Source organism: Zalophus californianus, chromosome 15 (assembly GCF_009762305.2).
Source record: "Zalophus californianus isolate mZalCal1 chromosome 15, mZalCal1.pri.v2, whole genome shotgun sequence".
Taxonomy (NCBI): Eukaryota; Metazoa; Chordata; class Mammalia; order Carnivora; family Otariidae; genus Zalophus; species Zalophus californianus.
In genome coordinates, this window is record NC_045609.1 from 21,367,216 (window position 1) to 21,390,772 (window position 23,557).

Genomic DNA, 23,557 nt, shown 5'->3' on the forward strand with positions numbered 1-23,557 from the left:
AGTGACAGTGGACTTCAGATCCATCAACTATAAAATGAGATTACTGCAGTGGCTTCACAAGGTTGTTGTGGGGATGAAATGAGTAAATGTCACAGTGCTTAGAGTGCCTGGCCAACGACAGCCTCATTAAGCTTCAGCTCATGAAGCTCTTTTAAGGCCCATCTCAAAAGTGCTCGAAGCTGGGTAGCTCTCTCTTCTTTGAATCTCTTCTTAAATTATTTAGAATTTTTTCAATTGTAACTTTTTATTTTGAAACCGTTTACCACTCGCATGAAATTGCAAACACACTACAGGGCTCCCGTGGGCCCTGCAGCCAGCCTCCACCACCGAGTTGTTCTAGAGGCACAGTACAGTATCAACCCCAGGGACTGACACAGGTCCCCTACTAGTGACGAAGGCACAGACTGGAGTTGGACTTCATCAGAGTTCACTGTACTCTTCCTGTGTGCACGTGTGTACACAGCTCAAAGTAACTTGATCACATGTGTAGATTCGAGTAACTGTCATCACGATCAGCTGCAAAACTGCTCCAACACCACAAAGAAACCCCCTGGTGTTAGTCCTTTCACTTGGCACACCTTCCCTCTCATCCTACGCCCCAGCAATGACTGATTTGTTCCCTGTCACTGTAATGTTGTCACTGTGAGAATGTTCCAGAAATGAAATTGTACAGTATATAACCCTCCACGGAGTGGATGTCCTGCAGTTCAGCTATTTCACCTTCTGCATAAAATTCATTATGCGTGGCCTTGTAAAGTTTCTCGTTCCTTGTATTTCCACCCCCTCAACCCTTCCCCAGGCCGTACCATTGATGATAAGCTCTTAGAGGCCAGACTGTATCTTAGTACTTTTAGTTTTCCCTTAAGTTCTAATCATCATGTGTCTGACCCTCCGGCCCACGAAATCAATACAGGATGAGAATCCAAAAATACCTAGGTTGAAAATGACAAACCCCAAACACCAGTCTACTAATAAATCAAATAGTATGGCTTTTCGAAGCTAATGCTACAATAAATTTCTCTTGTTTTCATATAGAAATGCATTAACTAAAGTGAAAATGGTAAGACTTATTTCACTCTCCACAAGCTCAAGGCCGCAACTTTAAAAGATGATTAATTAAAAGCAATTTATGACAAAAACCACTAAGCAAAATGAAGCAAGTACAGAAGTGTATAATCTGTGTGAAACCAACTATCTAAAGGAACATTGCAGGAGAAGGGGGTAGGGAGAGGAGACACCTAAAAACACCACCTTTGGATAGAAGGATTCTGGATGACTTTATTTCTGCTTATACCCTTCTGACTGTCCCCAAATTTTCTTCAGTATCTTTTTGCTAATGAAAAAAAAAAAAAATGTAGAGCCAAACTAAAGGCAGATACCTTTTCTTCCTTTTAAGATTATTTTAGATTATAATTTTAAGATATTTTAGTTCTAGAAGTTACAAATAAGACCACGGTCTTTGCAAAAATTCAAATACAGACACAATTTCCTCTTTAAATCTCCCTAATCTGGCTCCGTCCCCATCACTCCATCAGCATTGCTCTTGCAAGGTCAGCAGTGTTTCCGTGCTGCCGGCTGTGACAACCATTCTCCACTCCTCGTTGTACTTGACCTTGGAGAGCCTCTGACAAAGCTGACCACTCTCTTCTCGGTGAAAGACTGTCTTAACTTCAATGAGATCATATTCCAATTTTCTTTCCACTCCCCTGGTAGCCACTTCCCAATCTCCTTCTCCAGGTTTTCCTCCTGTACTTGACCTCCAAATAACACAGATGCTTCACGATCAGACAGGAGGGCTTTTCTCTGCTCCCTTTATCCACTAGGACTAGGTGACATCTCACCTATTTCCGTGGCTTTCTTTAAAAATAAACTTTTAATTTTAGAATAGTATTAGGTTTACAGAAAAGTGGCAAGAGTAATACAGAGAGTTCCTGTATGGCCCACGCTCAGATTCCCCTATTATTAACATCTTATGCTAGTATAATACATTCGTCACAACTAATAAACCAAGGGGCGCCTGGGTGGCTCAGTCAGTGAAGCGTCTGCCTTCAGCTCAGGTCATGATCCCAAGGTGCTGGGATCGAGCCCCACATCAGCCTTTCTGTTCAGCGGGGAGTCTGCTTCTCCCTCTGCCTGTCACTCCCCCTGCTTATGCTCTCTCTGTCAAATAAATAAAGTCTTAAAAAAAACAAACAACTAATAAACCAATACTGATACATTATTAACTCAGATCCACACTTCTCTGGATATCCTGAAGTTTTACCTAATGTCCCTTTTTTATTCCAGGATCCCATTTGGATGCCACTTAATATTTAATTGTCAGGTCTCCTTAGGCACCTCTCAGCTGAGGCAGTTCCTCAATTTTCCTTGTTTTTGATGACCTTGTCACATTTGGGGTTATTCTGCAGACAGACTATCCCTCAGCTGGGATCTGTCTGACGTTTTCCACGTGGTTAGACTGGGTTACGGGTTTTTTGGAAGAAGTCCACAGAGGTGAAGTGCCATTTTCATCACATCAAGGGTATGTGCTATGGACAATGGCCCCCCACTGTCGACGTGGAGTCTGAGGCCATGTTTGTCAACTCTCCCCACTATAAAGCTACTCTTTTTCCCTTTACCACACTTATGCTTTGGAGGGAGGACCCTATGTCCTACCACATTTAAAGAGTGAAGAGTTATTTCTACTTCCTTGAGAGCAGAGTATCCACGTAAATTATGTGGCATTCTTTCGAAGGAGAGATTTGTCTCTTCTACCTTGTTTATTCAGTCCGTCATTTATTTATATTAGTATGAACTCATGGATATTTATTTTATGTTTGGGTTATAGTCTAACATGTATTATTTCTTTTGTGGCTCAGATTATTCCAGCTTTGGCCTATGGGGGCTCTTTCTGTTGGCACCTGTGTCTCTTCCGCATACCTCCATCTTGCTATTTTCTGAGCACCTTCTTAATCTGCAGCATTACCGATTTTCCAGGTTCATCCTATACATTCCCTACTCCAAGCCCTAGAAACATCCATTTCTCCAAGGAGTTCCCAGTTCTTTTCACTGGAGAACAGAATTAGAAACCAAGATCTGGGCAGTGGGTATGCTTGTTGCTAGTGCGGTGTAGACCCTTTTTCAAAGTTCTTATTCCCCATCTGTGATTTAGACACGTCAAAATATGCTAATTGGGAGCGTCTTGACGTTAGGCTGCTTAAAATAATGGACAACCTGAAAGATAACTGTTGACAAGTAATACTCTCCCCATACATAATCCACATATGTAAGTCCATACATTATTAAGAAGAGGATCTTTGATAAGTTCTAGGAAATATATCTTTCAATCAAACTGAATGAGAACTTAAAGTATTTCAACAACTTGATGAAATGCAAGACTGCCAATGTTAATCAGAAATGGTAAGGGAAGAAATGAGACAAAATGATTAAAATGGAAATGAAAACTATATATACATATAAAAACAACATAATTCCACTTAGAAAGTGATTAGATATTCTTAATATGAGCCCCACAACTTCTTCCAATAAAAACTAAATTGAAAAGCAACCTTGAAAATTCAGGTTTTGCTGATGTACTATGTATAGGACTGCAAGGGACTAGATTACGAGTAATTCTGCTGCCAAATAGGAGATAAAATCTACTTTGATGATATTATAGAACTTAAGACACAAATGTTCTTCTCACTTAGGCTGGCTGAAAGAAAAAAAAAAATCTAGGTGTTAACTTATTACTTAGTTTAAGGAAAAGCAAATGGCTCCTCTATACAGGCAAGTCCCCAATATAGGGACAGGTGCAGTGAAAGTCCAAATTATGTACACGGAGTAAGATTTTCCTGTAGAATATCTGTTACAATAGAAGTATATTCCCAACCAAGGTCTGACTTTCGCTTTTTCTTTATTCAATGATCACATTATTAGACTTAATGAATTGGAAAATACATGCCTCTGAGGATTTCTTTAGGTTTAAATAAATCAAACAGAAGGCTAAATTACACTGAATATGAATCAGCATCACCATCAACTATAAAAGCCACCCTCCATATTGCTTCTTCCTAATGCATGCCTTCCTTTTACATCAATAAATCAGAAGGCAAAGACCTTTATCATGGTAATGAAACCCAAGTGCTACTTGGAGAAAATTGAGAGGCAGTAAGGAAGGGGAGCTTCCGGAGAGATTTAAAGGCCACCAGAAAACAGGAGGCACAGATACCAGAGCATCCTTGGGGCAAGAACAAGGGGGAGATGATCATGTACTGATCCAGGACACAAAGCCCTTTTGGTTTGCAAACAGCTCCTCTTAACCCTGCCCCAAATGGACAGAAGTTGCCATGCTTTGTGCTGGTTTTTTTGTTTTTTGTTTTTTTTAAAGAGGAGAAATCAAAAAAGGTCAGCAGCAGAGCACTGGGTAGGAGCCTAACCTCGGTGTGTCTGTGGCAACGTGTGCTGTCCCCCTGTCCACGGTTACAACAGCCCAAGTGACAGGGTCCCTAACAGGCAGCTGTTCTGCTCGCCAAACACACAAAGCCTTTCCTGTCGCCACCCTTCCAAGCAGGCACACTTTCACTTTATTCTGCTGTGGAACTACACACACACACACACACACACACACACACACACACACACACACACACACACTTTCACTTTATTCTGCTGTGGAACTACACACACACACACACACACACACACACACACACACACACACACACACACACTTTCTCTCCAGCTCTGTTTAAAACACACACACACACACACACACACACACACACACACACACACACACACACACACACACACACTTTCTCCCCAGCTCTGTTTAAAATCTGTTTACCAGCAAGCACAAGAAACTCAGACTTGTCCCTTCAGTCACAAGATGCGATCCTCTGGCTTGCTACCTTTGCTTTCCTCCCTCCACTCCGCTCGCCAGTCCCCCGCCCCTGCTTCCTCTTTCTTCCTTGCTGGATCATTTACTTGCCCTCCTGGCCTGAAAGCCCCACGCTGTGCTGGTTCTGAGCCAGAGACCCTGGGGGGGAGGGGGGGCAGGGAGTTTTCGGGGTCAGATGAAGACAAGCACGCCTTTGAGGGAAAGGCTTCTGAGGAGCAAAGCCAGACGCAGGAGCAAGGCCAAAAGCAAGGCCAGTTTATTCTTGCAGGGCCTGCCTACCAGGGCCCAGGCCTGCTCACCAGTCCCTGGGAATCTCAGGAGGCAGCTTGTGCTCCAAAGAACGCAGGCTTGGGAAGCAAGACCTGGCCCGCCCCGCCGCTTCCTGGACCTGTGACCAAGAGCCACCAAACTTCTGAATCACTGCTTCCTCAACGTTAACATGGGGGAAATGATGCCTACATTAATTATTCTGAGGGTAAAAATGAAATGATGTATGCAGAACATAATAACAGAACCCACAGGAGATACGTTACGATCCGTCCCAGACATCTGTCCAAGGCTTTGTCAATACACTGGCACTTAAAATCAGTCAAAGACAGTCTTTTTAAAAAAGGTTATTTGGAGTTAAATTCCTTTTCAACAACAACAACAAAATTAAAAAAACACCAGATAGCACTGTAACATTTGTGCTTAAAAATTTCAGGCTAAAACTCAGTCTTGATAGTGATTTGTTTTTGATCTTTCTGAAAAACACAGGACTGTTCTCCCTCTGCTTACAAGACTTTTATATGCTAGGAGGGACCGCATTTGGGGATGCCTATTAAATGTGCCAAAAATCATTCACAGAAGTAGCTGAGAATATGTACTCACCGGGCGATATAGGCCTGCTTGAACTTGGAGAAGGTGTGTAAGGGATCGGGCTGGACACAGTGCGAGGTCTTAATCCTTGCGCAGACATCTCGTTAAAATACCTAAGAGGAGAGGGGGGGTAGGTATCAGAACTGTGTGCATTTCTAGGGTTCTTAAGAGAGCTCCTATGAGATAATGTTTGGGGTTTACATCTTGAGGTCAAACGCCGGGATATTTAGAGAGTGATGCTATAGCGAGGAGACATGTATAAAGCAGACCCGAGGGTCACAAGGCTCCACTGCTTGCTTGGCAAGCCCCTCTCCCTCGGGATACAGGTTAGGGACATCTGGAATGTTCTAGCTCCAGGGGGAGGCCTACTAACAGAACTGTGTCATACAACAGAGAGGGCTGGGCTTTTCTTCATCATACAATAGCTATGTAGAAATCCACTTCCATTGTCCCAAGGATTATAGACACATTCATGTTTTGATGGCTACATTTAAATTGTTATTTGCAATTCAAACCCAATCAAGCCCTTTAAGATTTATGTCATCAAATTAAAGCTTAAAGGTAACGGAAAAAATACGTTGATTAAAAATAAATTAAAAAATAAAATTAAAGCTTAAAGGTAACGGTATTCCTGTGAACTGGAGGTCATTTACAAGGTAAGCCTGGCTTAACAAATAGCCACACACAAGAACATGGTGGAAGACCCAGTGTCACACCTACTGCAGTCACGCTTGGACACACCTTACCGGCTCGGACTTCTTCCTGGACGTGGAAGCCACATCAGACCTGAGGATCCTCAGGCCTGATGGTCAGGAATGTCAGCCTTCACTCTGTGAACGAGCACAGAATGCTGACAAGGAGAAATCTCTGCCTGAGGGACTTCCCCATCAGCTACCCTTAACAGGCCTCGCAGCCAAAGGAAGCAACAGTGGTGCGTGCAGGGCTCTCTATCCCAGGGAAGATCCTGGCCCCAACTGTCCATCAGTTCACAAGAAGAACATTAACACAGCCATTTCCGTGCTGGGTCATTTGGCTTAAAGAAAGTCAGGCTCCCAAATCTGCCCTGCAGCTGTCCACTAGACCCCCACGGTGACCTCTGTCTGCCCTCTAGAGCAGCCCGCCACGGTGGCACCAGGGCCTGCCTCTACCCTACGCCCTGCTAGACAGCGAAAACCGCCTCTTGCTCTTTAAGGAATAAACACACTTGTAGACGTCTTAGGTTTCCAACTATTTTCTTTCCCCCAAATGTGACATCATCATTCCTAACACGGAGAGGAGAAATCTTTTTTGGGGAGCGGTACTCTAGCTGGGATAATGTGACCTATGACAGACAAGGCAAATCTTCTGGAGTAAATACCAGTTCTAGGAAAAAAAAAAAAAAAAAAAATATATATATATATATATATACATATATATATATATATATATAGAAGCCTGAAGTAGCTTCAGTATTTTCACCATGGTCGGAAGATACTGCCCCTCACAGTGTGTCCTACTCAAAGCACTGTGTAGTATTAATGCATGGCCTGCTCCATGTCTTAAGATAGTTAATAAAATAGTTATTTGGTATTCTAGCCGATGTTTTTAGTCAAATGGCTTTCAGAAGCCAAGGATTTCAAAGAGAAGGGAACACTGTTGGAAAGAAATCAGTGAGAGACGCCTGGGTGACTCAGTCGGTTAAGCATCTGCTTTTGGCTCAGGTCATGATCCCTGGGTCCTGGGATCAAGTCCTGCATCAGGCTCCTTGCTCAGTGGGGAGCCTGCCACTCCTCCTGCTTGTGCTCTGACAGATAAATAAAATCTTAGGAAAAAAAGTCAGTGAAATTCAAGGTAAGGTAATAGTTTTATGATATAAACTTTTGAGAAAGAATATTCTTTTCAAATGAGGAAGCACACAGATATTTTAAATATGATAACCCATTATTGTTTTTATAAGTTTTTTATTATAAAAATATAGACCTTTATTATAGAAAATCTCAGATTTCTCTTAAAATGATAATACCACTGTCTACAGCAAATTGATCAAAAGCTTTGTTAATAACCCTTTGGATCTATCCAGTTACGGAAAGAGAAAGGAAGTGATTTTGATGTGTTTTGGTGTCAATAGTCAAGATGATTCATCGCAATCATTAGCAGGCCCTGGTCTCACCCCTCACACTCAGACACTGACACGTAAGGCCAGGGCAACCCTGATCCAGAGCAGAGCATTTCCTTGCAGAAATGGTCTGGTTCAGAGAAAGCCCAATTTCCCAAATGCTGGGTTTCTCTGCTGATTGAACAATTTTAATTTTTTCAAGTTGGGACCCTGGACGAGAGAAATGCTGGGACCATTTCCTCTAGTTAACCACAGATGACCCTCTTATTTCAGCCCATTTCTTGGTGGGACAATGAGGGGGTCTGACACAGACTCTTTAGCAGATAAATGGGATGCACTGGTTTTAATTTTTCTAAAGTAGCTGCAATAAGGCCCAGAAGTTCCCAAGTTGTTAATGCAAGGCCTCTGCTTTTCAGCAACCTCCACCTGTCTCCTTGCTGATCCTTCAACCCGGGCATGCATGGGTTCCCTCAGGCCGCATGATGCCTGCTCATCCACATCTAGGACATAAGATGCTCCCATGCTTTAAACAGACACCATGCAGGAGGAGACAAACTCAACTATGCATACTCTCTATACATAACCCTCCATTTCTCTCTCGACCACATAATTTTGGAAAGGCAACCTCTTCTTGGTCTTTCTGTGATTCAGGAAAATGGTCCATCTTCTCCATTTTCCCCACGCTCAGCACCTAGTCCGAGGTGGTGGGGGTCGTCGGCAGCACCTGGAAGTGTAGGGCCGCCTCCTCCCACATCTACCCGGACATGAAGGGAGACCCCCCGGAAGCTGGTCTGGTTTGGTTTGCTCACAAGGCTCAGGAGACGTGCACACACCTTTCGTCATCCATCTCCAGGCTGGACTCGCTCTCGGACAGCTGTCGACACAGGGCCTCTCTTCTCTCCATCTCTCTCTGCAGCTTCCTCTGCAGCCGCAGGTTCTCCTCCCGCATGTGGCGCTCCTCCTCCAGATACTGGGCCATTTTCTCAGAATCTGAAAGGCCAGATTTCTCGATTCAACCACATTTCATGCAATCGTACTCAAACCTGAACTAAGACCGCAGTCTGGCTCCTAGGCCACAAAGAATGTGCTCCCTCTCCCACACACAGGAGACCTGCATTCAAAGTTTACCCCACGTACCCAAGTTTGCTAACAATTTCCATTTACAGAATAAAAGAAGAAGGGGCATGGCACTGGGAGGTTAGGTATCTTCACTCCCACTTAGGTGCCTTCTAAAGTGCTGCATGTGGAGGAGGAAATGGTGAACAGCAGCTACCAGAGCCCTGCGTGCTGCTGCAGCCCAAGGAGGGGCGGGACCCAGCCCGGGGACCCCCATTCAGCCCCGTTCTGCTGCCGCTCAGCTCCAGTCACACCTGCTAGCACACCAGCGAGGACCAGTGCACTAAGACACACTCGGTAAGTCAGAATTCTGTTTATAAAAACAGAAACTGACGCAGTAAACAACTTTAGGTGAATATGTCAAGTCTAACTTCCGTGAGACTCTTTCCCTGACTCATGCACAGCCTCTTTATAGCAGGTAAAGACCCATATACCCGTCCTCAGGAGCTGCCCCCTATGACGAGGCCTCTGCTACAGGACTGGTTTCCTAGGCCAGAGCTGATTAGCTTCAGGGTGGGACGCTGGAACCAGCTGAGCCCATCAGATTTGCTCTACAGGAATCTGAAATGTGGGGCTGACCTCTTCATGAGGCTCTAGAATCTCCTTGTGCCGAGTTCCCTGGAGCATTCCAATGAATGGTAAAACTTGCCCCCACCCTGGCCCCTTTGCTGACAGAATATGTTAAGTCACCAAAATAATATTAATATAAAATTCAGTATCTGCCCGATCATGTTTAAGAGAGTCCTATAGCTTACTGCTCCATATTATTAGCCCACTCCAAATTCTTTTAAGAAGTAAGGAAGCAGTAGAATTTATATTCTTTCCCACAAAGTGACCCTACTTCAACTCCTAAGTCCACCCAATTAGTTTCAGTTTTAAGCACCTCTATGAAGGTATGGTGTTTTAGCAAATAATGACTTCTGATCATAAGTATTCAATGATTTCCAAGACAGCATCATTACAGAATATATAAAAGCTCTTGAATATCCTTATTTTAGAAATTCAAATAAAAATACCAGGAACACTAAGTTATTAAACACTATTATGTGCACTAAACACTAAATCCCTCAGTTGTTTTCAATATAACCAGAAATCCTGCTGCCTAATCCAGATGCAAAAATCTCTTTAATTGAAGGCATGCTGGGAAAATATTTACAAAGTACACTTTTAATATAAACGATTTAAATTATTTCATCACAAATATGCAAGTCTGTAGAATTTTTCACTAGCTCTACAGGAAGCCCTAGATTGGCCCCTTGGAGTATTACTGTTTCTAGAACAAGAGGGGCGGCTGTTGGAGCAAGCTGCCTTTCTTTTCCATAAATAGGAAAGCTTTAGCAAACTGAGGATTTATGAGGCTTCAAGAACAATCATTTAAGAGAAAACAGTCTTTCAGATGCAACTCTTTAGCATCTGGGGAAATCAGCAGGGGAATCCTTAAACAATAATCTATACACAAGAACATCAGTCAGCAGGAGTGATGGCCGGAGGACTTTCCTGGCATCTGGGCAATTAACCCAGAAGCCCACAGAGAAGGCACCAGGCCCATCACCTCTAGGTGTTACAGACCAGCCTCAGATGACTGACACCACAGTATTCCTTGGGTGCCCTCTGCTGGCACATCACCGGTAACACTTGATTTCAAGACTGGATTTACTCCCATGAGTCACCCTGTCACCTTCTCTCACAAAGAGCTCCCTAAGACTTAGGGGCCACACCTGATGCTTCCGCCATCTTCAGCCATCTTGGAACACTTGGTCAAAGTCAGCATCGACAGAGGGTGACTTCCAGACAGACTCCAAACAGGTGGGTCTCCTATGATCCAAAGGGTGGCCTGTACATGTTGCATCCCCTTTCAAGTTTATAGTTAGAAAATGCTGGTGCCCAGACCCACCCCAAACAGATCAGAATCCTGTGAATGAAGCCCCTCCACCACTATACTGAACAGTCCCCAGGGGATTCTTATGTTCATCCCAAGCTGAGACCTACTGGGAGACAGGTTCAGGTTCTGATACAGCCAGTCCTGGAGGGTGAGGAGCCAAGTATCCAGAAGCAGCCCAGGGAGGCGGGCTACCTGATCTCAGTCACTAACTCATCTTCTAAACCAATCCAGATCAGCTGTGAGCCAGCTGGGTGCCACGTGTCCCTCCTTCCATTCAGCTTTCTCTGCCCTCACAAAAATCGAAATGGCACTTATGGATGCCTCTGTTTGCATCTGCAGTCTCTTCAAAGATCAAATAGTGCCATAGGAAGAAAGTAAAGGGAATGAAAAATTCTTCCTCAATTTCCTCTAAAGATTTTGTCTGGGGCACAAGAGAAGTATACACAAGAAAGCCGATGGCACTGAAAGGAGTTCAGGAAGGCATGAAAAGACCTCTGTCTGTCCGGCACACCAAAACCTCAAAAATATCCTAACATATCTAGTATTTGAGAATTCACTGATTTGTTTTCATAAAATGTATGTCATGGTTCTCAACCCAAGGTACACATCAGAATTCCTTGTATTAAAAAGAATGGAGAACAAGTTTCTACTCCTAGGGTAAGCCCAGAAACCCATATTAAGTTAGACAGAATGAGGAACCCCCAAAGATGTCCACATCCTAATCCCTGAGGCCTGGGATGATGTTACCTTACGAGGCAAAAGGGACTTTGCAGATATGATTAAGTTAAGGACCTTGAGATGGGAATTTATCCTGGATTATCTGGCTGGGCAAATGTCATCCCAGGGTCTCATAAGAAGGAGGAAGGGGGTCAGAGTGAAAAGATGCGCCCGTAGATGCCAGCAGGAGTGCTGCCAAAGCAGGGAAGGGGCTATGAGCCAGAACACGCAGCCTCTAAAAGCTGGGAAAAGCAAGGAAACAGAGTCTCCCTTAAAGCCTTTTACAAGAAACCAGCCCTGCTGACACCTTGATTTTAGCACAACGAGACTATTTTGGACCGCAGACCTTCAGAACTGCACTTTTAACACATTTGTGTTGCTTTAAGCAACTAAGGTTGTGGTCATTTGTTACAGCAACATGAGGAAACTAACACTATTTCTTACAGGTTCCAAGGATGATCCTGAATCACCAACCCAGATGCACTACTGGACCAGAACTTGCAATGAACTTTAGAGAAGAAAACATAAAGGTAAGAATCACTGAAATTTTAAATGCACATTCCCTGGACTCCATAAATCCACTTCTGGAGTTCATCCTGAAGGTGTTCTTGCTCAGGTGTCAAATGTGGGGGGACACAGATGTTCATTGTGGTTGCAGCATGACAACCAAAACGGGTCCATTGGTATGGGACTAGTTAAATAAATTATGATATACAGCATCCATGGGCCATACGTTCTAAGACCCTCAGTGGATGCCTGAAACTGAGGATGACCCCAAACCTGAATATACTATGTTTTTTCCTAAATATACACACCTATGATAAAGTTTAATTTCTAAATTAGGCACAGTAAGAGATTAACAATGTAATAATAAACTAGAACAATTATAACAATATAATGTAATAAGAGTTATATGACGTGGTCCTGGTTTCTCTTGTAGAGGCCCAGGGCAGGCCACTCCAAGATGGGCCACTTTGGCAGGAACAGTATTTTGAAGTAAAGCAATCTACACCCAGCAGATTCAGGAAGAGCTCTTTACTACCCCCTCAACTGCCTGCCTTTATCAGGAAGACAGCTATTCACAGAGATTCTTCTTTATCTAGAAAACTTATCTACATAATAGGGCAACCTTTGTTTTCTAAACCTCTCCTCTCAAGTTCCTGCTAATGGTCTGTCTCCCTTTGTATCCTCAGACCCCCATCCCTCTCTTTAGCTCATATAAGCTTCCCGTTGCCTGACTGTCCTTGGAATTTCCATGTCTGTGTATAGTCCCACATACATATGCTACTAAATTTGATCTTCTCCTGTTAATCTGTCTCACGTCAATTTGATTCTTAGTCCAGCCAGAAGAATCTTGAAAGGCAGAGGGAATTCTTCCTCCCCAACACTCTCAAAATATCTTAGTGTGCTGTACTCACCCTCCTTGTGATGATGCTACATGATATAATGCCTACGTGAGATGAAGTGTGGGGAATGACACAGGCATTGTGACATATCATCAGGCTTCTTCTGCCCTTCTGATGGTAAGGCAGGAGGGCCACCGGCCTCCCGACCGGGCTGACACAATGGAAAGCGAAGCTGTGTAGATAAGAAGGCGCTAGCGTATCCACAGAACCAAATATTAAGCAGCCTTTTAAAAAAGGGAACCAGACAGCTCTCTACGTGTATTGGCAAGAAAAAACTTACAAGATACTGTAAGTACAAACCGAAAAATACAAAAGAGTGTGTTCACCGTGCCGCTTTTAGTATAAAATAAGTTTATACAGACACATACATGTACCTGGAAGAATCAATAAAAAAATGTCTAACCGTGAGAAATGGGCAGCGAGGGGTCAGGGGCGAGAGGGTGAGCCACTCTTCCCTGCGCCACACTGTCTACTCAAATGTATCTGAGCAGCCTGTGAGCAGAAACAGGAAAGACCCAAGCAAATGCACAGTGACCTAATCAAGTGTTCAGAAATCTAGTTCCTCTGATTTCCAACTCAATATCTGGACATTTTCCCAAACAATAAGGCTACATTTTTAAAGCATTTATTCTTTAAGTACGATGAACAAATGTTAGCTGAAGCTAAAATTTAGTAGTAAGGACGATAAACACTATTCTCTGCCTTAATTCCCCAAAGTACATTTGTGACTACAATCCTAGAGATGAACACAAGGAGAAGAATAAAAATAGTACCCGATTCTGGACCCTTCTGAAATTATTTGATTTTCAGCAAGTATTCTAAACTATTTGCCTGTCCTACTATAATACTTTCAAAAATAATCCATTCCAGGATGATAGAAAGATTTCTACACGCATGTATTGGTAATGAAATACAGGATGGATTTGATCTATGCAAATTCCATGGTAAATACTGGTAAAAGCCTGTGCTTGGTAAATGGGTTAATTGTGCCCACAGAAGACCAGTGAAATCAGAGGTGACATACGCTGTAACTGAGCGGCTCTCAGTTGCTTCTTCAGCCTCTCCACTTCATTCTTTAAAAACCTGATGTGGCGCATCATGTTTTCTGGAGAGTCTATCTCCATGGAGATGTCTCTAGGCGACGGGGGAGCAGAGACGGGCTGGTCTAATTTCTCCTGCAGGATTCTTCAGTGAAAAGAAAAATTCCAACAATGAAAAACAGTTTGCCTTAAAAGACAAAACAACACACTAGCTGGAGGGTTTGTTTTCATAGCAAGCTCCTGTGAATCACCGGAATTCACAGGGTTGTTGAACTCAGGCTCTGCCCATTTTATATCTACTTCTGGTCTCCCTTACCTAGTATCCAGGTCAAGGTCAAAGGGCAGAGCTGAAGGATCCACCCTCCTTTTTTTCTTTTAAATGACCACTGGTAATTAAGCATTAGTGAAAAAGTCTCCAGCATTTGCTTCTGATTATTATGCCTGGCATAGAGTAGGCACTCAGAATTACCTGCTGACTAAATGAATCACATCTGTTTGCGGAAACGGATATACTAAAGAAATTTCACCCTCAATGCTTTCTGGTCAACGCTTCCCAACTATGTACTATGGTCGAAGGTGACACCACACAGACTCTACTTCTAAAATTTCCTTCCTGAAAAACCAATCCTGAGGGTGGCGCAAACTGGGCTGAAGGCCCTTTGCTTCTGGTCAGAGCACAGGTAAAAGATAAAGAACAAAACCAAACCACAATCACTGGGTTAATAATTGGTGGTCCCACCTTCTCTACCAATTACGGTTAGTTTGAGGCACAAGGAACATGAATGCTCAATGGCTTTTCACCAACCACATGATACTTCATATTGCTTAAGAAAATACTTTGGTACTTATACATATAAAACCTCCAACTGCGTTCTGCAAAGGAAGACAGATTGGCAATGGACCTCTATGTCCCCTCTCATAAGCTACTAGGGTCTTGGTTTGGTTTGGCTTTTAACTTTTTACCTTTAAGTTTGCCCAAATGCAAATTGTGAATCACCTTCAGGCCTGCCCTTGTTGAGAAAACTGGTATGTTAAATATTGTAATGGTCCCTGCATTTATTATATTAAATACCTTTTCATAATTCAATTTTTTTAGTACCACTACAATAATGCAAAGCATACTCAATTCAACTACGGCTTGAGTATTTCCCTGGAGATATAGCTTTAATTTTCACTTTTCTTAAAGCCTGTGATAGGACTATATTTTGCAAATTTAGGGATGAACTCAAAATAACTTATGGATGTTCATCCAAACCAAATAGTTATGGCCAAAGCCTCTGGTTAGCAAATAAAAGATCCTAGTGAAGTAGATTAATGAATATTTTTAAAAACTCCCTTTCTACACCCCCCTCCACACACACATCCCACATACAGAAACCCTTGACATTCTTCAAGTCCTGCTCCGTCACCCCCCAATGTATGTGGTACTTAAAAATTAGGGCACGAAGGGGCTCAAGAAATGTCTGCTGTTGAATGACATTTCACATCCACGTACATTTAGCAAAACAATTCCTAACCTTAACTATGTACAAGTATTTACAGTAAGTTTTCAAGTCAATTGATAATAGTTTTCCTATTATAATCTCAGCCTTCTGATGAAGTACATTCTAGAGATGTGTCATAATTAACCGTACACAGTACACATCCTAAGCACTTGAGAAAACCGGGAAAGCCAGTTCAGTAAGGTAAAAAGCTGAAATTGCAACCATCTTTCCCGAACAATTTGAAGGTGACTAATTTCTTCATAGCCTTTTCCCAAATGAAAGGAAATTTTACTGGGACTATAAGAGAGAAATATAAAGACATGACCAACATGAGAAGAGTTCAGAAGGCTTTCAACATTTTTCTGGTTTGGCAAATTAAAATGATATGCATCACCCAAGGAATTAATTAGCAATAATCACGCCTCAGATAAACCTCATTGGCTACGATACTGCCACTGCACAAAGCTCACCCAAGGAAATAAAACGCCCCTTTCTTATTCGTCAGCCACACCCAGAGCAGTTCCCTGGCCGTGCACACCCCCCACACTGAACAGCAAGACTAAACAAACCGCTTTTCAGCTTCAAGTTTGTCCATCCTTTTCCAGAGACGATTAACTAGCGCTTCCTGTTCTTGTTCCAAAGTATTTTCAAGGTCGATCTTCTCTCGTCTCAACTAAAGGAAGGAAAAAAGTTTTACTGAGAATAGTGAGCCATTTAAACTTTGTTAATGAGATTTTTTGATTGGACTAATATATTAGGACCCCCCTTACTTGGAGAAAACTGCAAAGAAATAGCCAATTTCCGGGCACAGACACATTAAGTGCATCTAGTTCTTAAACTTTAATTGAGAAACCCGAGACACGTTCATTCTTTGATGTTAAAGCTTAATTGCTGTCTGGTACATGAATCACCCTGCTTGTTTCAGCATTTATTCAAGGCACATAGAAAGTCCTCCTTGGAGAGGTTTTGGGGAAGCTCGGCTTACCACTCATACCAGGACTTCTCTGGGTTTGTCCCCTGACCCCAGTGCTGCATGTAGTTCAGAGCTAAACCAGGAGGTTATATTACCATTTATATAAATAACTCAACACCTGAAGACAATTCTACATACTGATTAATGGGTGTACAATACTAGTTAACTCTGAAAAGGTAAGGAAGAAGGAAGGTTTGATTTGGGGGAAAGTCTGCAATTGCAAAGAAAGCCCCAAAATGCACTCTACTTCATGAAAAAAAGCAAACATGGGAAAATGCATGTAATCAATCAATATTGGGCAATATGCAAATAATGTGAACAATGCCAGCCACTGGCTAATAGGGTGTGTAGCAGGGAACCAAAAAGTCAGAATTTTCTGCCCTCATGACACTTACATTTTAGTGGGGTCAAGACACTAAATGAAATAAATTATAATCTTTGGTGGAGAGTGAAAGATATGAAGAAAAAGAGGGCTGGCAGGAGGGATAGAAAGTGCAATGATCAATTTCACAGTAACGTGCAGAGGGAATGTGTTATATCATTCTTTGTACTTCTCTAGGTGTTTGAGATATTAAATAATTTTAACAGAATTTTTTTAAGATTTTATTTATTTTTGAGAGAGATGGAGAGAGAAGACGAGCGGGGGGGTGGTGCGCAGAGGGAGAAGCAGGCTCTCTGCTGAGCAGGGAGCCTGATGCAGGGCTCGATCCCAGGACCCTGGGATCATGACCTGAGCTGAAGGTAGACACGTACCTGACTGAGCCACCCAGGCGCCCCAGAATTTTTTTTTTTTTTTAAAGAGAGAAAGGTTATGGTACTGCCCCTATGCTGTCTCTTATAATAGCAACTCACCTTTTCAATCACTGAGTCAACAAATTATTTTTGATTGCACAGCTACAAAGATTTCCTTAGCAGGTCACAGAGGCAAGCTCCTCACTGATCAAACATCCCTATATAGGGGCGCCTGGGTGGCTCAGTCAGTTAAGCGGCCAGCTCTTAATTTTGGCTCAGGTCATGATCTCAGGGTCCTGGGATTGAGCCCTGCTTTGGGCTCCCTGTTTGGAGAGGAGTCTGCTTGTCTCCCTCTCCCTCTGCCACTCCTCCTGCTCTCTCTCTCTCTCTCTCAAATAAATAAATAAATAAATCTTAAAAAGAAAAAAAAAGATCCCTGCATATACAGTAAGACGAGATCAGTACTATGTATAAACTGTAGTCTTTTAAAGCAACCAAAGCAGACCTTATTTAACACTGAATAAGGCAAGATCACATGGCCAAATGAAAACACGGCTTGGAAATACTTTCCCTGCACCAGGGGTGGGGGTGGGGGCGATGGACGGAGGGACGGGACTCAGAACAAGAAGCATCCTGTGCAGTGAAGCTGGGAGCACACTACCGCACAAATGCTCTTTGGAATGTCAGACACTTCCTACCTGTAGCAAAGAGGAGAAACTCTGGAACAGCTCTCAGAACTCCTAGTAAACTGTGGGATGCTCTGCGCTGACCATATGCTTAGCCAAGCTTTGAAATGCAATTCACAGCCATTTTTTTTAAAGAAACAAAATTCCAAGGTATTTACCCTTTAAGGATCCTGCTCCCCCATTTAACTGAAAGCATTATAGAGAGTACTTGGTAGGCAAGGAAAAAATTCAAGCAAGGTATCATTTTACAATAGGGATGCCTAGTAAACTTATGCCCAATTGCTTTTAATTTTAGAGTAATCATGCATAATGCTAATCAATAACTCTGGAAAGCAATATCAAGACAAAGCTCTCTCTACCCCTCTGTAACTTACTAGGCACATGGCTGTGAGCAGGTCCTCATCTACTCAATGAGCAGCCCGGCCTCCCTGCCTTGTGCAGTCCCCTCCAGGACTGGCCACTCTATCCTTCTTGGTCAGCCTTAAGAAGGCAGCTGTCTTCAGGGTGCCTGGGTGGCTCAGTTGGTTAAGTGACTGCCTTCGGCTCAGGTCATGATCCTGGAGTCCTGGGATCGAGTCCCACATCGGGCTCCCTGCTCAGCAGGGAGTCTGCTTCTCCCTCTGACCCTCCCCCCTCTCATGTGCTATCTCTCATTCTCTCTTGAATAAATAAATAAAATCTTTAAAAAAAAAAAAAAAAGAAGGCAGCTGTCTTCAGTCTGAGCTAGCTGAGGCACAGATCCTTAGCACAGGGAGCAGCAAGAGAACCAACCAAACCCACCCTTTCATTTTAGAGCTGAGGGAACAATGGTTTGGGAGATGGTGTGACTCTGGCAAAGCGATACCACCAAATGGGAGTGCTATCAGTCACCATGGTGGCCGAAGAGCTGGGCCCCCTCCAAGCAGGAAGTACAAAGATCTTGAGGAAAAATCAGGAGTTAGGGTAAATTATGCTGCGGTTTGTGAGCCAACAATTCTTGGGAGCAGCAGACCAGGGGGTGGCCTAGGGAGTCTGAGACAATGCCAAACAGGTAAGAGAGCAGGCGAAATGAAATGGGCTGAAAACGTGCGTGAATCCCAGGTTCTTTGTGGCACCTACTAGTAGAGCTACAAGCTATCAATTCACTGCCCACTTCAGTGAACCACTGCTGTACCAGCGCTCTACTAACTTATTTCCATGAAGCCGGCAGCACAGGAGGCCCCAGCCCAGCAGCTCAGACGTGAGGTTTTCATGCCACAGGCTGGCAGTGCCCTAGAGTCCATTTATCTTTAGCCTTAGAAAGAGTGGAGTTTCCTTATTTCTTCAGTTTAAAAAAAAAAAAATCTCAATTTTTCTAGACATAAATAAATACCAAAAAAATTAAAAATCTCAACTTTCCTGCATCACTGAGGAGTTCTCATTGACACTAAAGGGCAAAGAAGTTGGAGGACATGGCATTATGATTATGATTAATTATGACTACAATTAATTCCCCCTTGAGTTCTTTATCAGAGTTGCCCCTCCATCGCTTGCCCACCTAATTCCACAACCTCTATATTTAGAGCTGAAGCATACACACCAGCTCTGCCGACTCAGACAGAAGTTGATTTTCTGTGCTAACATTTCCTGAGATCAGACAATCCTCGAATCTGACAGTTTATGTTGAGTTTACAGAGCAGTAAGTCAGAAATTCTTGCCAATGGAAACTTCAGCCCAGTGACACACTGCTTTCATTATGCTGGTCTCTCTCTGTCACTCTCTCCATCTCCTTCCTACCAATATTTGATGGCTTTTCTCATTCAGTGTTTGTGCAACAGGCACCCACACACATATCACCAACATCAAATTCTGATGGGTGAACCCAAGCCCCCTTCTCCCCCGCCCCCACTCCAAGATCTTATTTATTTATTTGAGAGAGAGAGAGCACACGCATGCACCAGCAGATGGAGGGGCGGAGCGGGTGGGAGAGGACAAGCGGACTCCACACTGACTGCAGAGCCCAACTCAGGGCTTGCGTTCGACACTCAACCAACTGAGCCACGCGGGTGCCCAGGACCCAAGTCCCTTCTGACTGTTTATTCTGTGAGCACCCAACACCAATGGGTATCACTGACTTGTATACTTTCATTTGAAAGCCTGCTTTATAATTAAGTCAGTTCAATGGACTGCCAAATTCTTTTTTTTCTTCTCTTCAGTAGCTCTCCTTCCCACTGCAAGTTAATTAACGTCAGACGAGGAGTTCTTATTATGTTCCCAAAATAAATACAGACACTTCAGTGGATAAACTTAGTGCATAAAAATCTAGCTGGTTCATTTGACTTCACAGCTCATCCTAGCTCTATCTTCTCAGTGGGCAGATACTGACCCATCACGAAAAAAGCCAAAGGTGGCTAAGAGATGGCTCCCTGTGGCATTTTCCCATTTAAAGAGAACTGGGACACTGGGGTGGAGGGAGAGGTGTGCAAAAGAAATGGTTGGCGAAAAAACCTGAAGAGAACTTCAGCCTCACCACTGTGCTCAACTACAGAACTTTGGAAGGGTTTAATGGATTTTTGAAAAGTTTTAGTTTAACCACATTATCATTGTTTCCATGGGAGAGAGAGTGTGTGTGTGTACACACATACATATATATTTTTAAAAGATTTACTTCAGAGAGTGGGGGGGGGGCACAGAGGCAGAGGGAGGGAGGGAGAGACAAATTCTCCAGCAGACTCCCAGCTGAGCGCAGAGCCTGATAGAGGGCTCAGTCCCAGGACCCTGAGATCATGACCTGAGCCAAAATCAAGAGCTGGACGCTTAACCGACAGCCACCCAGATGCCCCGCTTCTATGGGAAAATGTATTTTGAACCCCTAACCTCTGGCTTAAAAAACAAATTTTGGTTACAACTAATCCAAGATAATAAAAGAGAGGGAAAAGCCCATGAAGTAAGGGCTACCATAAAAACGGAACACAGACACAAAGTTTGTTACAACGCAGTGTAGAGGGCAAAGAGATGGTGATGATAAGCACAGTACCCAACGTTTAAAAAAGAAATTGGAATCCTCTAAGACCTACATTAACCAAACTCTTAGTTGGCTAGATATTTTTTCCTAAGAGAAAGAGATAAAGAAATAGGTGCTGAGGATTAACATGACAATGCCCCAAAACCTTCCAGGTTTAAGTAGTATCTGAAGGCTATCAATAGTTTAGTCCAATTTCCTATCAATTTGTTATGTAACACCATTAGATGTTCAAAGTGGTTACCCTGGAGATACAGCAGAATCACCTGGGAAAGTAAAAGCACCAATATTTAGAAAATGACTATATTACAGACAGAAAAATGAACATTTTTGCAAAGGTTGAATGTGATCCCCCAAAATTCCTATGTTGAAGCCCTAACCCCCCAGTGTGATGCTATATAGAGGTGCAGGGCCTTGGGGAGGTAATTAGGTTTAATTGATGTCATGAGGTCGGGAGGCCCCATGGTGTAGGGATTTGTGTCCTAAGAGTCACGAGAGACCTTGCAGCTTGCTGCTGTCTGCTCTCCCCAACATGAAGACACAGGAGAAGTCGGCAGTCTGCAACCTGGAAGAGAGTCCTCATCATAACTCCACCACACTGGCACGCAGATCTTAGAATTCCAACCTCCAGAACCATGAGAAATGAGAAATAAATTTCTGTTGTTTATAAGCCAGTCTATGTTGTTCTAGAAGCCCAAATGGGATAAGACGATTTTTGTTTCTACCACAAGAGTAGAGCCAATAAAAGATCTTAACCTCATTCCAGCCTACTTTGCCAATATACCGGAGTTAATCAAGGTTTTACATATCCATAGGAAAGAACAGGATTCATGGGGGGAGGGGGAGCCTATGAAAATAAAGATCATGAGCAACGGACATGAAAAGAGCTGAGTACAATGCATCATGGTCCTTGCTCCGTGGCAAAGCCTTATTCACCAATTAAAGCAACACAGAGTTGGTCAAAAGCTGTTGGTGTCTATCCAGGCAATCAGTGGAATTTTGCTCAGCCCTGACAATTCTCCTAGGCTGGAAAATATCTGACCCTTGCCTTCTGGAAAAAAAAAAAAAAAAACTGCTTTTAAGAAATCAAACAGCCAATTTGTTTTACAACTGAGTTAAGACAGGTGTTCCTAGACCACAGAGGCCCTGAAGTACCTATCTGATTAACAAAGCTGCAGCTGGTTTCAAAATTAAAACCAAGTTCTCGGTCATCACCACTGCTCATGCAATGCTAAACACAGAAAGAGCCAACAGAAATTTGTCAGTGAAGAGCAAGAGAAAAGGAGAGAAAGGATGCTCACCTTCAAGTCCAAGAAGTCAATTATAGGTGAAAAATTTATCTAGGTACATCAGAAATATACTAATAGAGGGAAAAAAAGGAAAAAGATGTAAAAAAAATCATAAAGAACTATACAGCAAGATAATTAGGGTTGCCCTTTGGGTGAAAGGAATATTGGTGATAATTTCTCTTCCTGCCTGTTTCTGTCCCCATCCAATTTTTTAATGAACATTTACTATTTTTGTAACAAAAAATTTAAAGACATCTAATCTTAAAAACTGATAATTTCCCAATACAATTTAACAGTACATCCATTAATTTAGGATGCTAATTTACATATACAAAATCCTGAATAAGCCAATAAACTCGCAGAGGATAAAATGTTAGCTATTTGAAATACTCTGAGAATTTTCCAGATAACCCAAAGTTCTTTACCATGGTTTCAAAATATTTTTTCTCAAAGACTGTGTTCTATAAAAATTAGACTTGTTCTTTGAAATGAACATAACTTCAGGACCATATTAATATCCCATCAATATTAACATGTGAAAATGACATTATTTCATCATTTACCAGTTCAGTAAATTTTGCTTTTGTTCAGTGATGTTGAGAAATGAAGGCTTTTTATGAAAAACAAAACAAAAAACATACATATAATTACTCAGATTTATATGGTTTCTGGACTTAAGTTTTCATCACTTAACATCGACATGATAGTATATAAATCTGCATAGTGGGTTCATAGTTCTAGGGGACTTTTACCAAATAAGTACCACCAGTGGAACTGGGTGTACATTCTTCTGCTACATCAAGAGTGCTGTGGAGAAGTCCATGGGAAAGAAGTCCCATCAAATTGGATGTGGCGGATACACTATCACATCAGTGGCTACCACCAGTTCACTATCTAAAATGAGCTTAGGGGCGCCTGGGTGGCTCAGTCATTAAGCATCTGCCTTTGGCTCAGGTCATGGTCCCAGGATCCTGGGATCGAGCCCCACATCGGGCTCCCTGCTCCGCAGGAAGCCTGCTTCTCCCTCTCCCGCTTGCGTTCCTTCTCTCGCTGTGTCTCTCTCTGTCAAATAAATAAATAAAATCTTAAAATAAATAAATAAAATAAAATAAAGTGAGCTTAAGAAAATAACATTAGGGAAACTTTGTTTGATATGCTTTCTCCAAAATGGAAGTTTCTGTGATAAATCATTACCGCATCCATCCCACTTCCTTACACAGAGATGTTGGACTTACTTAGCCATTCATTCCTTAGCCATGTATGTTTAGCTAAGGAGAATGCCCTTTCTTAAGTCACCAACTAAATTATTGTTCTGGTCATAAAGAAACAGATTTCATGCATTTCAAAATCACAAAGTCTAAGTAGAGTATCCTCTGGATTTTATTGCCCTCACTATAGCATACCAAATGGCCTTCAA

The 23,557-nt window shown here is 42.6% G+C and overlaps 1 protein-coding gene and 1 non-coding gene across 2 annotated transcripts in view; both read right to left on the reverse strand.

The window, feature by feature from the left end:
- CCDC6 (coiled-coil domain containing 6) overlaps positions 1-23,557 on the reverse strand; it is a 118,793-nt gene that overhangs the window by 12,524 nt on the left and 82,712 nt on the right. Inside the window, exons 4-7 of the mRNA XM_027596449.2 lie at positions 16,050-16,153; positions 13,981-14,141; positions 8,669-8,825; positions 5,753-5,853 (exon numbers count right to left, since the gene is read on the reverse strand). Of these exons, the coding sequence (XP_027452250.1) occupies positions 5,753-5,853; positions 8,669-8,825; positions 13,981-14,141; positions 16,050-16,153 (523 nt within the window). The remainder of the gene's footprint in view (positions 1-5,752; positions 5,854-8,668; positions 8,826-13,980; positions 14,142-16,049; positions 16,154-23,557) is intronic.
- LOC113924016 lies at positions 15,805-15,947 on the reverse strand. The gene has a single exon (XR_003520506.1). It is a non-coding gene; the product is annotated as a U4 spliceosomal RNA (small nuclear RNA).